Below are 24,407 nucleotides of genomic sequence, written 5' to 3' on the forward strand. Positions count from 1 at the left end.
ACATGTAATTTTGAAAGTTAGAAAAAGAATAGAAATAAACTACAGAGTAGCTATAGCATGTAAGTTGCCAATTATTAAATTTGAGTGTACACTCTGAATTTAGATTCTACCTTAAGTACAGCAAAAATATGGCTGAGGATGTCAAACAAAATAAGTAAGTGGATAAATGAATAAACAAATAAAGTTATGAAATACATCTAACAAGCTATTCAAATAATCAATGAAACAAAACGAACGAGCCACAGGAGCTGGTAGGTGGAGAAGGAATGCACTATTCTAGGCCGATTATTTGTCTGGACATTCTGTGTTTTGCCTATGGCTCTTGTTTATTCCTTAGCTGATCCTTTGTTCACAAGTATTCTCTACCCATGAAGCACTGGATGGTCTTAGTAACTTCATATAACTGTCTGCAGAAAGATCAGGATGTATACTCTGGAGAGAGGCAGGGAGGAGTGCTGTTCTGGTCTCTTAGATGGCAGGCTAGGTACTTTATGTTACCTAGGGGATGGGGTATATTTGATATGCTTTATATTCTATTGGTTCAAATTAACATGAACCTTATCCGTGCCCTTAGACTCAGTAAAATATATGTAATATAAATGTGTGTATGGTATTTTCTTTCAATGAACTTACAGTCCACTTGAACAGGCAAGCATACCAATTAATTAAATTTGGTAAGAGTTATAATTAGGGTATGACTATAAATCCCAATTTGTTTAGTTTATATACATTATTAATATTGTTTATTTTACTTTTAACGGTGAATGATAAATTATATTACTAAGTTTCGCTTATGGGATTCAAGGACAACTGCAACATAGATGAATAAAAATAAACATTTTAATAATTAAGCTTCTAATAGGCTTTGAAATGAATACTCATGCTATCAAGAGGTCTAAAATACTGTCCTGTACTTTTATTAGACCCATGGTAGGCTTGCAGTTTATCACTAAAATTACTTCCCCTGAGTTCTGACCCCTTACCAATCAGCTTGAGAGTTGTAGGTTTATGGTGTTGTGACTACTCATTTACACAGAAATCTCTCATCCTTGCATTTTAAAGAACCTGCAGTTACCCAGCTTGATGGACAGGTTCTGGCAGGCTCTCAGGTTGCAGCTGGTACAAGTCCAATATTTTTACCTGCTATTCTTGCCTAACTAGGCTGAATTCCTGATGTAGATTCATTTTAAAGATTCACCAAATAACTCTATGAACAAAGTCTATGCAAATCTTTGAAAAACAGAGTGCATTCTGGGATACTTGTCCTTAGCCTTGTGATGCTTCAATCTGTTATAAAGTTTCAGCTTCATGAATGATGGAAGTTAGACAAGTCCCCAAATCCCCCTATTACCTGACCCAAAACTCCACCATCACAAGGAGGGTTTATTAACATGGTTAGTAATCTATGCTAATTGCATTAGCCTGGATTTTAACTAAGTATAAACTTCTTTAAACTTCTTACAAAACATTGTGACCAACCAATCAAAAATTCATGAGTTATTCATAGCTCTCATTTAAGCTCTGATTTAGGTCCCAACAATAGATTTGCTTTGAGCACCCTGTAATACCAAGATGATAGTATCACAGGGTGAGGAAATACCGTGGGAGCTTTTAATTGCATCCTAATGAGATAGGCATGGACTGACAATATATGTGTGTCTCCCAATCAGTGTAAGTGGAAGTTTCTACTGATATTGTAATATTTGACTTGATAAGTAGTTTGGGGTTATTAAGAAATTCATATTACCTGAAAGGTTTCTCAGTCTACCCTTGTTCTGCTACTTATTACTCAGTATTAATGGAAATAGTTTAATCTTAGCACTGTAACAACACTGGAAAAAGGAATATGACAGGATTCAAAGCCCTCTGTCTGGGGCTGTTTTGTGTTCTCTTTGCCATTCATATTCATGTACCCATACCAAGCAACATTGAAGAACGCTGGAAAGTAATGGCCTTGGATGCAATTGCTAGAACGTGTACATTTATGGTAAGATTATCATTTTTTCTCCTGAATATTGGGGTGCCTTGTTAACTGAAAAACCAGTACTTTTGAATTTTCTATTAATTATCTTTTAAAATAAATATTGCTTGTGTGTTTGAATAAGTCATCTACATGAAATTAAGTAAATTAAAATTGTTGCATCTGTACAAAACAGAGTGAGACAACATTCTTGTTTCCAAAGAGTTTATGTCTAAATATAAAGACTCCATATGTTGTGATAGGCATAAAATAAATGGTATTGTTGAAGTGAAAATTTTGAAGTTTATTTGATAACTTGACTTACATTTGAGTTTTCAGGGACAACCTAGTCCTGCAAGTACCTCGTAGTACAGAGATAAATGTGATTGATGTTTATACCTGTTTGATGTTTATACCTCTTAGTATTTCAGTGCCTTCTATTGTCCATCTTCAATTCTAAATTACTGCATTTCAGAGATTGTCTGACTTGAAATATGCATGGTAGGTTGTGAGTTCTAGCAAAAATAGTTCCTTGGTAAGAGGGAAATATGGTAATAAACAAACATCTTTGAGGTTTTACAATGTATAGACTTGTTATAATGTATACCTCTGCTCATCCCCACTATCTTTCAATTATTTTTATAGTTTATAGAGGAGGAAAAGGAGGTTCAGAAGAGTTTGTGCAGCTAGAAATTGACAACTCTAGAATCTGAACTCAGGACTGCCTCAGTTCAAAACCCATACTCTCGCTGCAAAACCAAGAGGCTCTCGAAAGGTTCTCTGATGATAGTCACATTAGGAGGCTGAAAGGAGAAGGCGACAAGAGCAGCAGATGGTTAGAGAAAAGGGAGCACTCCCTGGTATAAGAGGAAGAGGCTTTCCCATGGAGCTTTATAGAGTGGACAACAGTTCTCTGAAATGCCAGCCAGTTCCTGTCTGTGTCTGCTAAATCCTGATTTTTTTCTCTCATATCACTTCCAAAGGCTCACTTGCACCATAACTGTCTTTTCCCAATGTTCTCCCCCCTTCACTTCATTCACATAAAGTGAAAGAAAGTGTGGGATAGCAAGTGCCAGTTCCACGGAGGAACTGCTGTTATCTTACTTGGCTATTTCACGTGTATTTAAACCTCAGAGTGACTGATAATGATATCATCATTTCAATTACAACATTAACAGCACTGTCTACTCTAAAATTCTACTTTTACTTTCTCAGCTACAAACTGTTCTTACCCATTTATAATAAAATAATGTTTTATGTAAAAAGCATTTTATATTTTTGATATCATAATGTATTCCCCTTTATTTTTTTTAAATTAAGGAAAGCACATATATAATTACTTTAAACATTCTTCTAGTAAAATTAACAGTCTAGCTCTTGTAGGGCAATTGTATTGTTGTTAATACTAAATTTTGTAACTCAGTGTTGTACCAGTAAGAAATTTAATATTTTTAACATATGATATGGAAGTAAAAAATTAAGTTCTTGGTAAAATAGCCTTAAAAATAAACACATTTCTATGTACTAATATGTTAAATTGGAAGACATAATTTGGTAGAAACATGCCTAATCCTAAAAACCTTCCTTAATTCTTCATGTAACTTTTAACTGTTAAAAAGAAAATACTAATAATGAATACTTTGCAGCATTGCTCTGAGAATTGGAGATCTCATATGCTAGAAGAGCACAAAATAATCTCTAAAATGGTAGATTTTGTTATTGTTCCATAGATATTTAGGTATGCATTAAAACCCAGGAAATTTCTTAGAAAATAAAAAAAAAGACATTTTGCCAAAAAACTAGTTTTTAAAAGCCAGTTCACCAAATGAAAATTAACTTAATTTAACCGTTTACCAAAAACTTGCTTTAAGGGACTTTTATGTGACTTTATTCAAAAATTCATTTTAGTGAGGAATACTTAAAAAATAGTAAGACAAGATGTGTTGGGCCATGCACTCTTCTCCAGTGAATTGAAAGTCCTAATTCATTTAAAACCTTCTAAAATTCACTGAGGAATTTCATTATCATTGTTATTATTACAATTTTGCAGATCAAAGATATTGAAGTATACAGAGTAATTTGCTTAGGTCATACCCATAGTAAGAGGTTGGTCTAGAAAAATGGATTCCAATTTGGCTTCAGTATTTACTGACTGTAATTTATAGTTTCTGTATGCTTCTTCATCATTAAAGTACAGAGATTAGATGTTCTCTAAGATCCCATAATACCTTAAACTGTTTGGAATAATTGTAGTGGCAAAGGCTGTTTAATGTACTATTGACAATATATTTTTTAAGGTTTTTAAACCTTTAAGGTTTTTAAACCTTAAAAAATTGTCAAGAGATATGTCACAAGGATCCAGGAGAAGCTGGTCAGAAATACTAAGGAGAGATTTTTTTCCCAGTGATATCAAATATGGGATTTGGGAATTGGGAGAGTAGAAGGGCAGTAAACAGGAATCTATTTGTAATTGAAAACCAGGACATTTGAATCATTTGTAGAGTAGTCATAAATGACACTTAAAATTCTGGATCAAATAAAATTAAAAATAATAAAAAAGCAAAGATGACAGTCAAAAGAGAAAGAAGAGACAGAGAGAAAAAGAGAGGGAGAAAGAAGAAAGATGTTATAAGACCTCAAAATTTTTCAGATGAGAATTTACAATTAAGTAATAATTCTGACAGGCATAAAATAAACTGTCAGTAAATTGCAACTTTTGAATGAGCTAGTTATTTATGAAAAATATAATTTTTGAGATTTTCAAAGGCAATCATGCAATAAGAGCTATGGAGCATTATTTGGAAAGCATTTTATAAGCATTCGACTTCTGTTTATTTTGCTTATGTTTTCATTTTCCTTTTATATGCATTTGATATTATTTAAGGGTGAAAATGTTTACTTTTGTTCTTACAGGGTATATGTTTTGAAAATATAGGTATTATGAAATATGAAGACCTTATTTCCATGATATTCAGACTAGATTATATCGAACCACTCTCAGATGAAAACATCACAGTGACAGATACAGTGTTTGCTGATGTTCCAGTGCGTTTGTACTTGCCAAAGAGAAAGTCAGAAACCCCGAGACGGGCTGTAATCTATCTTCATGGTGGTGCTTACTTTTTTGGAAGTTTCAGTAAGTTCATCATATAGGTAAAAAGTATAACTGTCTATATGTTTTTGCCATAAGAACTATCTTATATAAATATACATACTTAAGTGTACATATATGTATACATACTTATATATGTACTCATATACTATATGCAAGTATAGCTTTAAATTTTAAGTATCTAATAGAGACACAGACATGCCTAACAAAACACATCATGGAGATTGTCATCTCCATTTCTGTTTTGTTTTGCTTTTTGGTAAGCATTTTCTTCTCACCTTTTTTTTTATATACTCTTTTTTTAAGATTTTATTTATTTATTTTTAGAGAGGGAAGGGAGGGGGAGAGAGAGAGAGAGAGAGAGAGAAACATCAATGTGCGGTTGCTGCGGGTCATGGCCTGCAACCCAGGCATGTACCCTGACTGGGAATCGAACCTGCGACACTTTGGTTCGAAGCCCATGCTCAATTCACTGAGCTACGCCAGCCAGGGCTCAGCTTTTTTTTTAATTGAAAGAATTTATATCAACTGAGTAGGACATGAACAAGTCAATTAGTAAACTTTTTATCTTTGGTATCAAATTATATTCAGGAGCAAAAGCATGGAAGTGGTTCAGATGTGTTAAACAGTAAATCAAAAGCAAATGCTATATTAAGATATATTAAATGCTAAGTTAACTTAATTTGACTCAAAAAGAGAAAAATTAATTCTGCAAAAGTTTTGATAAGGTCTGTGAAATATCCAAGTGTTCACATTCACATTATCCAGGACTCCCTAAGAGAAGAGAAATGGCCACAGAGAGGAAGACATCACTTTGGAATTTGAAATTTGAAAAATATTTAGAAGTATTCCTCATTATTAGGTCAATTTCCCTTTCATTTTCAAGGGTAGTAATTGTGATCAATAATTTCTAAAAATGTGAGAATTATTATTATTCAAGAAATAACATTCTAACATCCCTCTCAGCTAAATTCCAGTTGTCTAGTTTTTGTATGTCTTTGTTTTATATGTGCATATTACTTGTTTTGGGGTCTCCCGTAGTTCATATAGGCAAACTATAAATGACTTAGATATGTTTTATTTTTTGAAAAATCAGGATAGACACACAACTATTTTTTGGCATTTACAAATGTTGATTTCTCTTTTTTCCCTTACATTTTCTTTTTTTAATTAAAATTTGCCAAAGTTGCTTTAGGAATTAAGAAATACTTTTTAAAATACTCTACTAGACTTTTTACATATTTCTGTGCTTGGTTTTCAACATTTATCCTCATGTTTTCTTCTTTCTAACTGATCCTAAAATTGCTATAAATTCAAAATGGACAGAGAGAAGAGGAAAATGTGATCTGACAACTTATATCAGCAAATATTGCGAGCATTTGGACAGTTTAAGATACAGAATGGAAAACAAAAATTAAATTGACTTATTGTAAGGACAAGAAAGCATTGGGAGATAAAAATAAAAACACATTTGAAATACATCATTGAGTGACTTTAAATGCAAGTGTCTGAAGGTCCTTCTGTCTTGTACATTTTGGTCTTCATCTATACATTTCCTGTTCTCAATACTTATCACTTCCATCTTTAATGAAAACATTATTTTTCTTCCTAAAATGCTAGGTGATTCGCTTTTCTGATTTCAAGGTTGTTACATACCCAGTATTTAACTTGAAATTTTGATAATGAGCAGCAGACACCTTTAAAAAGTTTGGAATTTAATCACAACTCTAGAATCCTCTGAATTTCTAGAATCTTGTGATAAATAAAGTAATAGCAGATGTCACAGATTTGCCAAAGTATTATGGTCAGGGCATTGGTAAATTGGGTTTGTGAGTACATGGAGATAGATGTGGGGTGTGTGTGTGTTCATGGGAGAGGAGATGGCCAAGCATGCCAAAGCCAGTAGGTACATCTAAGTCCACACACTGACTCACCAGAGGAGCTCTCAAAATCTAGCTGCTTTTCCTTAGATCTGGTCTAAAAGCCAAGGTTATTGGGCCACTTCATTATGTGACGTATTTGGAGAAAATGAAGGTTTTAAGGAAACACGGTATTGATTGTTATAGTTTTAGACAGTCAATACATCCATTATGTTGTTGTTTACCTGAGTTCTAAGTTATACACAGAATTCAAGTAAATAGAAGTCAAAACATAACCACTGCTTCTAGTGAACCTTGGAGAATGTGTGTTCAGGTGTTGTTGAGTTAGAGAGATTAACCCACACACAGTGACTGGTCCTGCTGAGCAATCCACTCCTGCCTCTGAAACTTGCTGCCTTGGAGGAACCAAGCCACGGCAGGTTCTTGGGAGGATCATTGTGTGTAGACAGCAAATAACAAGAGAAAAGTAGAATGGGCCGCGTGTGCTTCAACTTCCCAAAGCACCAGCAGATGACTGGAGGGAGTGATTGAAGACGCACTCCTGTAGAAAGCCTCCTGTTGATTCAGGTCCCTCGGCATAAGAATGGGGCAGGGAAAGAGGTTGCTTGTAAGACTCAAATCACATTCCTCGCCCCCCCACCCCCAGTTTATAGCTATAACTTTTCTGTTGCTTTTTCATTACAGGGAGTACTTTAACACTGATTTCTTCATTTCAGAGCAGGCGGGTTTTGACTCCCTCAACAGACGGACAGCCAACAAACTCGATGCCGTTGTTGTGGCAGTGGAGTAAGAGAATGATTTTCTTTGGCTACTGTGATTTTTGCTTTTAGAAAATAGAGGTTTGATTACAAAATCAAGTCAGCTATGCCTCAAATATAATGTTTTTAAACTAATGTATTTTATTTGTCACCATTATAATGTTAAGCAGCCTCGAAGGATTATCTCACCAACATTTAATATTAAGTGCAGATATTTCAAATTTTTACCTTTTGAAGAACAAAAAAAAGTTAGCTCTGAGAAGTGTTCTGTAGAGGTGTTCTCTTGTTTTTACTTGTCCACATGTATGAGGAAATATCTATTTGTATCTATTAAAAGAATTTGGTGATGCTGTGTCTTCTAAATGTGTTTACAAGAAACTAGCAAGATTCCTAGCATATTTAAATGTTATTTTTATTTCAAAGTTTTTATCTAGATTCAACTCCTGGGCATTATCCATGATGAGTTAAGTGCATTACGGTGTTTAGAACTTTAATCTATTGAATAAAAAGACCTTGAAAAAATAGGACATTGCCTAGAATATGTTTCAGATCTTCTGCCTTTAAACATTGATAGTGCTTTACAAATTTTTTTTAAAGTTTAGATTGCCAATTACATTGAGAATATGATATGAGCTATAGAGTATCATCAATCCAAAATGGGCTAAAATTTATGGTTGCAATATCAGGCAGTTCCTTTACCCCTTACCCCTTCCCTTACCCCTCACATGCAATGCCATCCATGTACCTGAGATATGATGTTGAAAACTTTATATAAGTTTTCATTTTTTTCATATACTAAAAAACTCAGGCTTGATTTTTGGAAGATAAGCAATAAAACATGATGTTAAATGGCATCTATTTGGTACTTAAAAGCTACACAGACAGATAGAACCATAATGGTACTTTATTAAACTGTTCATTTTTTTTTCTTTTTTTCTTAAAGCTATAGACTAGCTCCCCAACACCGCTCTCCAGCTCAGTTTGAAGACAGCATGGCTGTAGTCAAGTTTTTCTTTCAGGATGAAATTCTTACAAAATATGGAGTGGATCCCACCCGAGTATGTATTTCGGGAGACAGTGCTGGAGGCAGGTTAGCCACAGCAGTGACGCAGCAGGTACGTTACACTATTCTTTTTTATATATATTTTTCAATAAGTATTTTATTTATTTTTGTTTTTTAACTCTGTCTTTTTTTATTGTTGTTCAAGCACAGTTGTCCCCATTTCACCCTCACCACTCCCCCCCTCAGCACCCATGCCCTCCTCCCACCCTCAATCCAACCCTCTTTGGCTTTGTCCCTGGGTCCTGTATACATGCTCCTTGATGAACCTTCCCCTATATTCCCCCATTACTCCTCTCCCACATCTGCTCTGGTTACTGACAGTGTGTTCTTTATTTCAGTGTCGCTAGCTATATTTTGCTTGCTTATTTCTTTTGTTGATTACGTTTCACTACTTGGAGTTTTGGAAACAGTCTTTGAAGAATAGGGGTTAGCTTTACCTTAAATGTTTTGTAAAAGTCTCTTATGAAACCGTCTGGTCCAGGGCTTTTGTGTGCTGGAAACTTTTTTTATTACTGCTTTGATTTCACCAGCTGTTATGTGTCTGTTCCGGCTTTCTGCTTCTTTTTGATTCAGTTTTGGAAGGTTATATTTTTCTAGAAATTTGTCCATTTCACCCAGGTTTTCAAATTTCTTGGCATATAGTGCTTTGTAGTATTTTCTTACAATCCTTTTAATCTGTGTTATATCTGTGGTAATCTCTTCATTTCCATTTCTGATTTCATTTATTTGGGTCTTTTCTCTTTTTTCTTGATGAACCTGCTTAAAGGCTTGTCAATTTTGTTAATATTTTTGAAGAACCAGTTCCTGGCTGTATTGATCCTTTGGATTGTTGCTTTAGTCTCTATGTCATTTAATTCTGCTTTGATCTTGGTTATTTCCTTCCTTCTATTTGCTCTGGGATTTGTTTGTTGTTGTTCCTCCACTTCTTATAGATGTAGGGTTAGGCTGTTTATTTGAGATGTTTCTATTTATTTCGGTAGGCCTGTATTGCTATGAATTCCCCTCTCAGGACTGACTTTGCTGTGTCCTGTAAGTTTTGCACTGTTGTGTATTCATTTTCATTAGTTTCCAGAAACTTTTTTTATTTTTTCCTTGATCTTATTATTAATCCATTCATTGTTTAATATAGCATGCTATTCAATCTCCATGAATTTGAGTGTTTTTTAGTTTTTGGGTTTTTTTTTGAGGCTGGTTTCTAATTTCAGGCCCTTGTGGTCTAAGAAAATGCTTGATATGATTTCAATTTTCTTGAATTTGTTGAGGCTTATTTTTTGCCCTATCATATATTCTATCTTTAAAAATGTCCCATGAGCATTTGAAAAGAATGTGTGTCTTGCTTCTTTGGAATGAAGGATTCTATAAATATCAGTTAAGTCCATTTGATCTAGGGCATTGTTCAATGCCACAATATTCTCGTTGATATTTTGTTTGGAAGACCTATCCATTTTTGACAGTGGGGTGTTAAAATCCCTTAGTATAAGTATGTTGCTGTCTAGCTTTCTTGAAGTCCTCCAAGATTTTCCTTATATATTTAGGTGCTGCTATGGTGGGTGCACATACGTTTATAATGTTTATGTCTTTTGATAATTTCTTCCTTTGAGTATTATGAAGTCTTTGTTTGTCTCTTTTCTTGACCTTTGTTTTAAAGTCTATTTTGTCTGATATAAGTATTGCTAAATCAGCTTTTTTTTCCCCGCTCACTTTCTGGGAACATTTTTTCCAACCCTTCACTTTCAGTCTGTGTAGGTCTTTTGTTCATTTTGTCCAATTAATGTTCATGGTATATCATATTTTATTCAGACCTTTCAACTTCTTTAGTTGAAAAGATATTTCTCTTTGGTCTTGCAAATATTTTCTCATATTTATTCCAGAGTTACTTTGGAAAATTTCATTTAAAATAACATTTTGCAAATGTTTATTGATAGTGTATAGAAATGCATTTGATTTTTAAATTAGCCTTTACAATCATATTCTTGAAAAATTTACTTAAATATTCTGGAAGATCTTTTATCTTTCCTATGATTTTCTATGCAATCATATCTTCTGAAACCAGAGATAGTTTTAATTCTTCCTTTCCAATTTTTGTGTTTTTATTTTATTTTATTAATAAGTGTACTAGCTAGGGCTTCCAATAAAATATTGAATATAACTGTCTTGCTCTGAATCTTAGGAGGAAATTGTTCAGCATTTCACCAATAAATATTATGCTAACTGAATGTTTTCCATAGCTGGGTTTTGTCAGATTGAAGAATCCATTCTATTCCTAGTACACTAATAGTCTTTGCATAAATGAGTAGTGAATTTGCTAAATGTTTTTAATGCATCTATTCAGATGACCATGCAATTTCTCAGTCTAATTTTTTAACGTGGTAAATTATGTCAATTGACTTTCAGATACTAAATTATGTGTACATCCCAGGCATGAACTTCAGTTGGTCATGATGAATAAAAATTTTATATATTGCTTGTTTCCATTTGCTAAACTTAAAGATGAAATGTTGTTTGGGGGATTGATTTCTACTTTTTAATGTCTTTTTCAGACATTGGTATAAGGGTTATTCTGGCCTAGTTAAATCATTTGGGGAGAATTCTGATTTTTGGGGGGGAATTTCTTTCTCTTAAATATAAAAATAAATTAGTCATGCTGGGAAACTTAAGATTGCACATATGCACACAGAGACATACACATACATATGTATACTTTTACATACACTATACACATGTAAACATGCATACACACATATGCATATGTACTTATGCCTGTATGTATATACTAGGTAGTAAAACCACATACACACCTCTATAGAAAACCCTACTGCGGGGCCAGTATGACAGTGGTAGCAAACTTCACCTTTTGCTCTGTACCCTGGGACTCTTTTAAGCTAAGATGTGCCACTTTAATGCCCTTCATGTTTAGAGGACTTTATAAATTTTCTTAGGGGAAAAAAGAAAGTTTGTAAACCATTAGACTTATATCCTGAGGTCTCTTTCAACCTGAACTGATCTGCTATGTATTTGAAATAATATGTCACTTATTTGAAGGGTGTTGCTGGTGTGGGTGGGATGTATGATGGGGAAAGAAAACCGGAGACTCCCCACATTCAGATTCTTATACTAGTTGCTATGCCAAGTCATGTAGCATTCTGATCTTGATTCTTATCAAAAGCTGGTTTTGTGGATTGCAGACATTCTGAAAATTGTCCAACAATTATCCAATAATTATAATGATTGAGCAACCCTTGCCACACCTATAACTTCTACATATATACAATGGAATGTTTCCCTGGCTGTGTAAGTGAAGAAAGCTTTTGAAATGATGATTAGATGTAGTCATAGAGAGTTATGAAGACATAAAGACCCACCTCATAGCTTTTCAGCAGGGTAATCTTAAATATTAACACAGCCACCCAAAATAAATGCAATTCCAAGTAAAATTTGTAGGGCAGTACAAATTGTTCTTTCGAAGTACATTAAAATTTGGCATTATTTTATTCTTTGAATTAATTATATCAGAATATAGTATACAGTTAAGATTCTGACCTATATGTTCAAAGAAATTGTTACAGCTGACAATACTGTATTAAAAACTCAGTGCACTTTAATAATTTAAAAAAGTGATTTCCTTCACTCTTTCTCATATTTTTTTTATGATCACACTTTAAGTTGCTTGTTCTTCATAGTATGCTAAACTTTCTGCATCCATTATATTTTCATTAAAAAAGTTTTATAGCCCTGGCTGGCATAGCTCAGTGGATTGAGCGCGGGCTGTGAACCAAAGCATCGCAGGTTCGATTCCCAGTCAGGGCACATGCCTGGGTTGCAAGCCACGGCCCCCAGCAACCGCACATTGATGTTTCTCTCTCTCTCTCTTTCTCCCTCCCTTCCCTCTATAAAAGAATTAATAATAAATAAAATCTTTTTAAAAAGTTTTATTCTCTGAACTAGGTTTATCCTTTTTTAAGATTTTATTTATTTACTTTTAGAGAGAGAGGAAGGGAGGGAAAAAGAGAGGGAAAGAAACATCAATGTGTGATTGCCTCTCACGTGACCCCCACTGGGGACCTGGTCTGCAACCCAGGCATGTGCCCTGACTGGGAATAAAACCAGTGACCCTTTGGTTTGCAGTCCACACTCAATCCACTGAGTTACATGAGCCATGGCTAGGTTTATTCTTGATAGGGGTTAACAGAACTAACTTTTACTTTATAATAATTCTAAACTTTTTTTCCTAACTTCTCATGAACTTGCAGCTAATAGTATGCAGCAAAATTTATAAAATCCTCTAAATTGAAAAATCTCAGTTTCAATAAGAATACACCTCAAAGAGATTATTATTGTTGTATACTTTGAAAAAACTACAACAGAATATGTTAGATTTATTTTTCCTGCATGCATACAAAAATGACTCAATATTTCATATAGAATTCACAACACAAAAAGATGTTCTCATAGATTAGGTAGTTTCTTCTGTAATTTTCTTTTATGGACATTGTCTATTTTTAAATTATGTTTTCATTATTGAAAGTAAGTGAACTTAACACCATAATTCTGGGATTTTCTGGCAATGGCAAATTATGTATCCTAACTCATTAATTAACTTGCCAATCACAATGATCTGGAGGTTCACAATAATTAAGGAAACTTCTCTGGACACAATTCCTTAATCTTTAATTAAGATTTAATCAAAAGGAACAACATTTTTTAAATCTAATCATAGCATTTAAATCTAATTTCATAGTCATCTCACCCAATTTTATTTTAAAGTAATCTATGCATCGATTTTTATTAATCTAGAGTTGTAAATATCTTTTTAACTTCAGAAAATAATGTGAATTTATTTATACTTTGAAGTAATTACTAAGTCCCACTCTCTTTCATTTCTAAAAACCATATATTCCAATGTAGATAATTTAAAGAGGAAGCTGGATATAAGGTAGATGTATTTATTAAAGTTTATAATCTCAGCCTTTCTTAATATAGCATTCTTACTAATTTGGATCATTTGTCTTAAGTTGGCAATGTGGCCTTGTCATATGACTTGCCACAATTCTCTTTGGCCTTTCCAGGCCACATTTCTATGGCCACATGCATGATCTTACATGTTTGACACTTTATTTTTTAAAAAACTTCTTTACAAAACAGCCTTAATAGTAAATAGTTATCAGAAACTGTAGTTAGTGATGATATTTTAAAGAAAATTTGACATTTAGCACCCTTGGATATGGGACACTGGTTTCTGCCATTTTTATCTCCATAATAATAACAACATCTCTGGGGTACACAACTACCTGACATCCATTGAAAACAAAAATACCTGTCTTCTGTTACTTTGAATCTTGCATCATCTTTGTTCTGGAAGCTTCTGTCCATCTGTCCTAACAGGATCAAGATGAATTGCAGAGGCCACTGTACGTATTGTCCCAGGATAGCCCCTGTCACCATTGGTTAGATAATTATTTTGCTAAAAAATTCAGGCTAATTGAATATTTAAAAAAAAATTAATTGGTTAGATCTTGAACTGAGTAACTCTAAGACCAAGAATGATTCCTCAACTCTTCTGTCATGGATCAGTTAGGTCCCTCTGTCTGCATCTGCCCAATAGATTACATGTCTCGGGAAAGCAGCTTGTCTTGGGATGTATATCCTCGTCTCAGGGAAAGAAATATCTCAGTAAAATCACTACATTAAAAAAATTGGCTAACTCCTTCAGTCTGTAAAACTGAAATACCTTTATCAATAGTGCTGATGAAGGCTGAAATAAATAAGGCTTTGAAAGTATTATCTTTTAACGTTAGAAAGCTATTTACTGACACATTGTGATGGAGGTCAGCTTGACAGGGAAAAGGAAAAAAATTATTTTGCTCCAACCTGACATTAGAAATTTAACCATCATAATTTTATTTTTCTTTTCAAATTTAGATTGTTTTCTTCCATATGAATGGGACAATAGTTCACAATTATGTAGTTAATTGGACATTAATTTACATGCTTACTGTTTGACATGAACTCATAAGACATGAAGGATCTATATATTTTAATGCCACAGAATTTTAGATTCCAGTTGGTTCATAATTATGTTGAACATGTTTTCAATGAGACATTATTTTCTTTAAGAAGCCAGTTTTCTTTATATTAAAGTGTAAGGGTAAAAGACATACCCTTGAGGTTAGCCTGATAAAGAATAATTATGGAAAGAATTTCTCCCTATTTCTCTGTCTCTGTCTCTCTTTCCCTGGTCTTCCTCTTTCCCCCAAGAGACATCCAACTTGAAATTAGTTTGATTCACACACTTATTTTTAAGTCAATTGAGTTAAAGCACACTTTTTTAAAGAGATAGTGGGCAAATGGCCTCTAGTTACACACTCCTCCATAATTAACAATATAGCAAAATTCCTCTGCATGTTTATTGTCTTCTCCATTTATTTTACCATCTGAAATTCTCCCACCACCTCTGCGGCATTACTTGCTTTCCATCTCCCATCTCCTTAAGGACCTTTCTCTAAAAGTTATTTTCTTTCTTTGCAATATCTTCAAGATCTCTAACTTTATTTGCTCTTTTACTTTAATATATAATCATATCTAAGCTTTTGTATCTTAAAATCAAAACAAAAAGAAAAGGTTAATAAGCTTTTTTTAACCCTTGTATGGTCTGCTCTATCATTAACCATTTTTGTACCCAACTTCAATTAAAAGCAAACTTTACTCTCTCTTTCTGCATATTTATAATATCTACTCTCCTCAGTTCATCACTTTGTGTCTGCCCTACAAATGCCTTTTAACTTTATGTGGCTAAGTGTGGCAATCAATCTTTTTCACCCCTTAAATCCACAAGAAATTATCGTTGTTTGTATATAATGTCTTTTCATCATTTAAAACACTTGACAACTTTTATCTGAGAAAACTTTTTTCTTCCCATGAAGTTGAAAATGGCACTCTCTGTTCTCTTCTTGCTTTTCTTCTATTCTGTTTTATGTGAGACAAACTCTTTTTTACTTTCCCTGGTATCTTCCAGGGTTTAACCCTTGGGTGATTCTGTCTCTTATCCTTCCGTCTCCATGGTGTCATGGCTCAACTCTGAGTTCTGATTTATCTGCTGAAGGCTCTTGAATCTATGTGTTTCACTGCCACTACCGTCGTGAGCTCAAAACCTTTATACCTGGATAGATTTCTCCACCTGGATATTCCACACACTCCAGAACATCTCCAGGAAGACCTCCTCTATATACCTCTATATTGCCTGCAGCAGTTTGCATATAGTTACCATATAGAAAATATTCCCAACTAAACTCAGAGTATTTTGAAATCTAGGACAATATCTTTAGTCTGTTTATTTCTAAATGCTGACATCATACCTGCACACCTCCTGTCTTCTTTCTTCACCTTTCAAAATACCTCAGGGTTTGGCCTCCACCTCTCTTCACCCTGTTTTACATGATTAACTGCTTTATCTAGCCTGTCCTATTTGCAACAGCATAGCACCATTTCACAATCTCCCCTCCATGTTTCTTTGTGGGGAAAAAAAATGTACAAGTGAAATAAAGACATCCTACACACCACTGGAATGAGCAGCAACTGATTACTCATCTTCGGAATTAGGTTGGTTTTGCCCTTTGCCTGAGAAGAGTGTAGGTGGATTTATTTTGTCTCCTACCTGTTTATATAGTCATTGTTTCTTTCTTTGGAACTTGGTAAAAAAGAAAATGGAGGAAGCCCATGAATGTTACATCAGAGAAAAAGGAAAGTATGGTAAATGATGAAGTGAGAAAGTTTCACAAGGGCAAATCATTGAGAGGTCTTGTTATTGGCTGATTTTTTACTTAACATCCAGAGCATTGCAGAGTCATTGAAAAGTTTTAATCCCATTTGTATTTTTAAAACTGTTGTCATTGCAAAATGAAGAGTGGATTGGAAGTGGGGAAAGAGTGGAAAGGAGGTCATAAGGAAAGATCTTGCAATGTTTAAGTAGAAAAAAGGGTGTTACAGATTAGGATGGTGGCTGTGGGAACAGAGAAAAGTGGATGAATTAGTGAAATAAAAAGAGGTGAAATCAACAGGCTTAATTTGATTTGGGGGGAATGAAGAAAGAGGAGTCAAGTAGGGGTGATGAGAAGGGGGTGTTTTGTGACATATACAAGAAGAAATTCAATATGATTCACTAGCAGAGTACCCCACCTGTTCCAACTGCTCACCGAATATTAGCAATTATGATTTCTCAGAAAGTATATTGGTTCTGATACAAAGGAAACTTCAGGGAGTGAGGCTTGTGTTTGAAAGTAGAGGTAGGGGTGGTCAAAAGAAAATCTTTTCAAGAGAAACAAGATGAGTGCAAATAAGGGAGAATTAGGTAGCAGACCCGATTAAACAAGTAATTGAAATGGTAAGGAGAAGCAGTGTATGACAATGCTCCTCTATTGTATAGTAATATTTAAATAGAGTTGAGGGGGAGGGTATGTTTTTCAGGAGACTCTGCAGTTTGAGTAAGCCATGACTTATTCAGGAGTGACTGAGATGTTTGTTCAGTTCTGGCACCATCTCTGGCATCCTCAAACAAAAATGAAGCTGAGCATGCATTTCCTGTGGTGTGCCTGCGGAAGACCAATACACATTTTTTGAAGCATTCTTAGAATAAACTGTTGGGTTCCTTTTACCAATTTCTAAAATTATCTTTAATTAATTTATTTTTCAGTTACGGTTGACACACAATGCTATATTTTTTCAAGTGTACAACATAGTAATTAGATATTCATATATGAGTACTTTATGATGTAATCAACCTAAGTCTAGTAGTTATCTGGCACCATATATAGTTAGTACAATACTAAACCAAGCTTGTACCTCAGGAAAAATTCCCACTGGTGTATGATCTTTTTAATGTATTGTTATATTCGGTTTGTAAAACCAAGTTGGCTGTAATTTTGGGGGTAGTCTTTTTGTGTGGTTTTAATATCAGGGTAATACTGGCCTCATAAATTGAGTTTTGGAAACTCCCTTCCTGTTCAACTTTTTGGGATAGTTTGAGAAGGATAGCCATTAATTCTCCCTTGAACACTTGGTGAAATTCATCTGTGAAGCTATCAGGTCCAGGATATTTGTTTACTGATTCTATTTTGTTACTAGTTATTAGTGTGTTCAGATTTTTTGTTTCTTGCTCATTCAGTCTTGGATGAGCATATGTTTCTTGGAATTTATCCACTTCTTCAAGATTGTTCAATTTGTTAGTATATTATTGTTCATAGTATTTTTATAATCCTTTGTACTTCTGTGGTGTTCATTATCATTTCTTCTTTTTCATTTCTGATTGTATTTATTTGGACCCTTTTTTTTCTTCATGAGTTGGCAAAAGGTTTATTAATTTTGTAACTATTTTGAAGAACCAGTTCTTGGTTTAATTCATATTTTCCATTTTAAAAAATCTCTATTTCAATTACTTCTCTTCCTTTTATGCACTTTGGTATTTGTTTATTGTTATTATTATTATTATTATTTATTTCTGGTTCCATTAGCTCTAAGTTTCAATTGTTTATTTGAGGTTTTTCTTATTTCTTGAGGTTGGCCTGTATTAATATAAATTTCCCTCTTGGGGTCATTGTGTTTTAATTTTCATTTGTCTTGAGGCATCTTTCATCTCATTGATAACCAATGCACTGTTTAGTAGCATGTTACTTAGTGTCAATGTGTTTGCTGTTTAGTTTTTTCCTGTATTGAGTTATAACTTTATACTATTGTGACTGAGAAAGATGTTTGATATGATTTCAGTCTTCTTAAGTTTATTGAGACTTGTTTTGTGGCTTAACATGTGGTCTATCCTGGAAAACGTTCAATATGTACTTGAAAAGAAGGTATATTCTGCTACTTTTGGGTGACATGTTCTAAAAATACATACTAAGTTCATCTGCACTAATGTGTTGTTTAAGGTCACAGTTTGCTTGTTGATTTCTGTCTGAATGGTCTATTCATTGATATCAATGAGGTATCAAAATCTCCTACTATTACCATGTTGCTCTGGATCTCTTCCTTTGTGTCTATTAATATTTGCTTTATAGATTTAGGTTCTCTAATGTTGATTGTATAGATGTTTATGACAGTTATGTGGCTTGTTGGATTGATTCCTTTATAGATACAAAATGTCCTTCTTTGTCTCTGGTTATAGCATTTGTTTTCAAGTGTTAATGAAGCATCTGTGGTCAAGTACTCACAACTTACTCTTTTGTCCTCCCTTAGGATTGTTTCAACTATTTATCATGAGATTTAAATGGCTGTGGTGATTGGAGTAGCTGAACTGATGAGATATTGCAAAACTACTATTATGTTGAGTTAATATGGGACTACGTACGTTAGCTTTACTGTTGTGAGTTGAGTATGGGATGTCACTTTGTCTAATCCCATGAAACCAATATTGGTCATTAAATAAATAAAATTTTTATGTACGAGTAAAAATAATTATTTTAAGTTGATGATCACTTCAGTTTGAACACCTTCCAAAATCGCTACAGTCTATACTCACCTCTCATGTTTGTTTTTAGTCATTTTTTTGTTTGGTGTATTTGTGTGTGTCCTCTTAATTTATTGTTGTAATTACACATACCCTTCTTACTTTTGTCCTTTAATCTTTGTACTGGCTTTATAACTGGTCAATACACTGGTTTTACAAAATTCTTACTTTTGCCAGTGAGATTTTTTTCTTTGCTGTATTTTCTTATGTATATTTTTTTTATCTTTTCCACTTAAAGCCTGTAACATTTCTTATAATAGTGGTTTACTAGTGATGAATTCCTTTTAGCTTTTGTTTGAGACAGTCTTTATCTCTCAGGTCTAACTAATAGCCTTGCTGGGTAGAGTAATCTTGGTTGTAAATCTTCGCTTTTTGTCACTTTGAATATCTTATGCTAATCCGTTCTGGTCTGCAAAATTCCTGTTAAGAAATCAGCTGACACCATTATGAGAGCTCCCTCCTACATAATTACTTTTCTCTTGCTCATTTTAAGATTCTTTCTTGTTTATAACCTTTGGCACTTTAATTATGATGTGTCCTGGTATGAACTTCTTTGTGTTCAGCTTGTTTGAAACTTTATGCACTTCCTGGTCTCGTATAGCTATTTCTTTTGCCAGGTTAGGGAGGTTTACAAGTCATTATTTCTTCAGAAAAGTTTTTAATTCCTTGCTGTCTCTCAGTACTAATAGAATGACCTTATGTAGAAGGTGTCCTGTAGAGCTCAGTGGCACAGTCTCCCTGGTCACCTGAGCTGGGTGCTCCAGGGGTATCAACTGTGTGTGCCCTCCTTTTGTACTTGGGCCTCGATTGTTGTCTGTATGTCAGTGGGTGGGGCTAACTCTCAGGCAAGGTGACTGTTAGGACTGGCCATGACTACCCTAGATGAGCTGTTGTGCAAGGGCTGACTCCATGGAGCTGGGGTCACTTTAGCAGGGCCTCTGGTTCCAGCCCAGTCTGCTCTTTTGGTGTGTCTATTGTGAGGTTCATTGGGTGGGACTCTGATGCAGTCTGAAGTCTACTCCTGCATTTGTTGGGTCTGGAACCTCTCGGGAAGAGCTCTGGTGTAGAACAAGTCTAGCCATTGCTTGTCAGGGCTTGGGACTGTTTAGTAAGAAACACAAAGTGACGTGTGTCTGGTTGCCACTTGTGCTGGACTTGGAGGTGCTTGGAAAAAGTTATGCTGCAAACAGAAGCTGGCTGTGACTTGTGCTGGACTTGAGATCTTTTGGTGGATGCAGTGATGCAGTCTGAGGCCTGTGGTCATTTATGCTACGCTTGCAGCTGCTTAGTTGGAGCTGTGTTACAGGCCAAGACTGGATCCATTTATGCAGGTTTGGGGCCACCTGATAGGAGTTATAATACAAATTGAGACTGATGGTCACTTCTGCTAAGCTTGTGACCACTTGGCAGGAGTTAAAATTTAAGCAAAGGCTTTTTGCTGCTGGTGTGGGATTTTTGGACCTTTGAGAGAGTCTGTAGCATGAGCCTAAAGCAACTACTTCCACAGAATTTGTGCACTTTTAAAATAAGAGTCTTCAGCAGAAGCCTAGGGGATCCCACACTCTTGTGGAGTTGGCAGTCCTTCGAGTGTGTCTGCAGCATGAGCAAAGATAGGCCATTCCTATCAAGGAACTTCTGGAAGAGGCTCAGGCCAGGCAAGGGCATTTGATTGGGTGGGGTCTCAGGGAGTCACAAGGGTAGGGTTGAATTATGATTGCCAGGTTAATGGAGAGAATGGATTTGGCCATTGTTCTATACTGGCCAGCTGCTCGTTGTTCAACAAAGGAACAATGGTACCTGCTAGTGATTCTGTTCCTGGAGAGAATAAATACCCCAATCCCTGCACCCCCAGCTATAACCCAGAAGTTAGTCAATTTAGCTCCTTCCATATATTCCTAGCACTTTCTGAGTGGTTGCCTCTTTGCTGGAACTTAGAGTAAATGAGTTATTGAACTGGCCCTTTAAGAGCAGCAGATCTTAGGCCCCTGCAGACCTTTGTCTCTCTCATATGCAATCACCACTGGTTTTTAGAGCCAGATGTCATGGTGACTCCTCTTCCAAGCTCTGAACTTGGGAGCCCAGACTAGGGCTTTGACTGAGATATCATTCCTGTGTCTTACTCACCACATGTGGGCGTGGGACCTGCCCTTTCTGCCTCCCCACCCCGCCTGCCTGTCTCGATATGACTTCTTCGTATCATTAGTTATAGGAATTCTGTTCAGATAGTCTTCAGGTATTCTCAGTGATGGTTGTTCTATAATTTAGCTTTAATTTTGATGTGATCATCGAAAGAGGCAATCTCAGAGTTTACCTATTCTCCTACTCTGCCATCGTAACTGAAAATTAAAAAAAAAGTTATGCCTAAAAAAATAAGAATTTTTACAAAGCTATAGTATTTAGTGTTTTCTCCCCTGATGATTTTTGACAAAAACAGTATAATATTTCTCTCTCTTTTTTTTGTCTCTCCCTTGCCTACTCTACTGAACTCATTTTGTGCACTAACTCAATTGATGCTGAGGCATCCAATTTGCTAGAGTGAATCTGGCAATAGATTGAAGCCAGGGTGCTGCTATGTCTGTCATTATCTCAGATTGAAGATCTCACTGTGGTTGATGCTCCCAGTCTTTCAAATCCCTCTTTGATACAGCTCAGTAGTGCCTAAAGTCCTGCCTTATGTTTTAGTTTTTTTTTTTAATTGAGACATAACTGACATATAACATTATATTCATCTCAGGTGTACAACATAATTGTCCCCACAATAATGTAGATATTGTGGGATGATCACCACAATGTCTAATTACTCCCATCACTTCACATAGTCAACTCTTTTCATGTGATGAGAATTTTTAAGATTTACTATCTTAGGAACTTCAAATGTACAATATAGTATCATTAATTATAGTCACCACGCTGTACATTTTATCCTCAGAATGTGTGTATCTTATAACTGGGAGCTTGTATCTCTTTCTCTTTCTCACAGTCTTAAAAACTTCACCATTAAAATTAATTTGACATTTTTTTTCATGCCACTGAAAGACATCATTCATACTGTGAAAATAATTACAACATAACATTAGTTTATGTAGATTTGTTTATCTCGATATCGCTTAAACTAATAAAATAAATACCTTCTTCCTGGTGTTTTGAAAGTCTTTGCCTTACAAAATATTATCATGTGTTTTCCAGGTGCAGAATGATCTTGAAATAAAACATAAAATCAAGGTACAAGCTTTACTTTATCCTCACTTACAGGTAATTGATTCGTATTTGCCATCTCTCAGAGAAAGTGAGAATGGTATAGTTGTGACACGGGACTTAGCCATAAAACTATTGGGTTTATATGTCAGTGAGGATAAAACATTGCCCGAGGCAATGAGAAGAAACCAACATATGCCTCTGGAATCAGGACATTTGTTCAAGTTTGTTAACTGGAGCATTCTCTTACCCAAGAAATATAGGAAGGACCATGTTTATACGGAACCAGTTTTTGGAAGAACTAATTATTCATTTCCAGCACTTACGGATGTCAGAGTATCACCCTTGTTGGCCAATGATTCCCAGCTACAAAATTTGCCATTAACCTACATTCTGACCTGTCAATATGATATTTCGAGAGATGAAGGACTTATGTATGTGTCAAGACTTCAAAATGTTGGAGTTCAAGTTGCTCATGAACATATTGAGGATGGATTCCATGGAGCCTTATCATATATGACACGACCCCTGTATTTACATCTAGGTCTCAGGATAAGAGATATGTATATTAGTTGGCTGGATAGTAATTTATAAGATATATACAACCATCACTTGGTTGTAATTAGTGATACTTTGTAGTTGTAGTGCAAAGAACAATGTCATTTTTGTTGTCTAAATCTATATTTGAATCAGTTGTTATAATACTGCTTATCCTTGAACTAGTAAATTTTTTGACTCAGAAAACCTGCATATGTCAAATGTTTATAATCCTGTCTATTTTCACATTACTTATAGTTATTATAAGTATGTTTGTCTGAATAGAGATGAATGCTTACTGGCAAGTTACAGAAGACAATTTCTAGGCAAGCACAGAAGTTGTAGTAATAAGTGGGAAAAGAAAAATAAGGGAGAAAATGCGAAGTAATTGTATTAGTTTCCCGCGGCTGTTACTACAAACTTTGTGGCTTAAAACAACAAAAATATATTCTCTTAGATGTACTGGGCCTGACGTCCAATATTAGTATCACTGGGCCAAAATTAAGGCACTGGCAAGAGACATGCTCACTCTGAAGGTTCTACATACCGCACCCCTTGCACTGTCATCTGGTGGCCGCCAGTACGCCTTGCTGTGGCCAGACAGACCACCTTCAGCTCAGAGGTCAGCATCTTCAAAGCTCTCTCTGTTCCATCTTCACATGGTCTTCTCCTCTAAGAAAGATACATGTGCTTGCACTCAGGGTCTATCCTAATAATCCAGAATAATCTCCCCATTTTGAGATTCTTAATTTAATTACATTAAAAAATTCCCCCTTTTCAATCCCCATATAAGGTGACATTCAAAGAGATCAGGCTTTAGGTATTTTGAGGAGGCTTTTTTTTTAACATTTCAGTCAAATTTTATTTTTTTAAAGCAACACATCAATGTTATAATTCAATTTATCTAAATATGCATTTGGTAATGTGGTACATAGTGAAAAAAATTCTGCAAACACCCTCAAACATATCATCTCAAAATACCCAATAAGTAAATCACTTCTGGAAGCCTTTTGTTAAGTGGACTCATATAACTAAAATTGAATATTTATTGGTGTGAAAAATATGTGTAGTACAGTAGTATGAATCTTATGTATTGAGCATAATTGATTGAAACAAGCTAAGAAGTTAAAATAAAAAGGTGGAAAAAGCGAGTGTATGGGGGAGTGTGTGTACCTATGGGAGGGGGAGGGGCGGGTGAAAATGTACAAGCCAATCGACCTAAGAGCCATGGAGATACCTAACTTGTTCAGCTGAGACCAGACAGTATGTCATTACTACCTTTTTCAAAAGGCAATTAAAAATGACAATTTCAATAGTCCATAAACCATATACATTTTTAATGTAGAAAGAAATTATGTGCAAAAAGCTGTTTTTCATCAGCTCAATTTCAGCACCCAAAAGATGAAAGAC

The 24,407-nt window shown here is 34.9% G+C and overlaps 1 protein-coding gene across 2 annotated transcripts; it reads left to right on the forward strand.

Annotated features, from left to right (window-relative positions):
- Positions 1–1,549: 1,549 nt before the first annotated feature.
- AADACL2 (arylacetamide deacetylase like 2) lies at positions 1,550–24,145 on the forward strand. Of its 2 annotated transcripts, none has more exons than XM_028534317.2 (5): positions 1,550–1,987; positions 4,874–5,096; positions 7,669–7,738; positions 8,654–8,825; positions 22,452–24,145. In XM_028534317.2, exons 1-5 carry the CDS (start codon positions 1,847–1,849, stop codon positions 23,052–23,054), a joined length of 1,209 nt encoding a protein of 402 aa, XP_028390118.1. In that variant the 5' UTR covers positions 1,550–1,846; the 3' UTR covers positions 23,055–24,145. The 2 variants fall into 2 exon arrangements, with proteins under 2 accessions (XP_028390118.1, XP_035873457.1); XM_036017564.1 differs by having other exon boundaries at positions 1,550–1,671; positions 4,936–5,096.
- The last annotated feature ends 262 nt before the right edge of the window (positions 24,146–24,407 follow it).

The sequence above is a fragment of the Phyllostomus discolor genome, chromosome 2 (assembly GCF_004126475.2).
Source record: "Phyllostomus discolor isolate MPI-MPIP mPhyDis1 chromosome 2, mPhyDis1.pri.v3, whole genome shotgun sequence".
NCBI lineage: Eukaryota > Metazoa > Chordata > Mammalia > Chiroptera > Phyllostomidae > Phyllostomus > Phyllostomus discolor.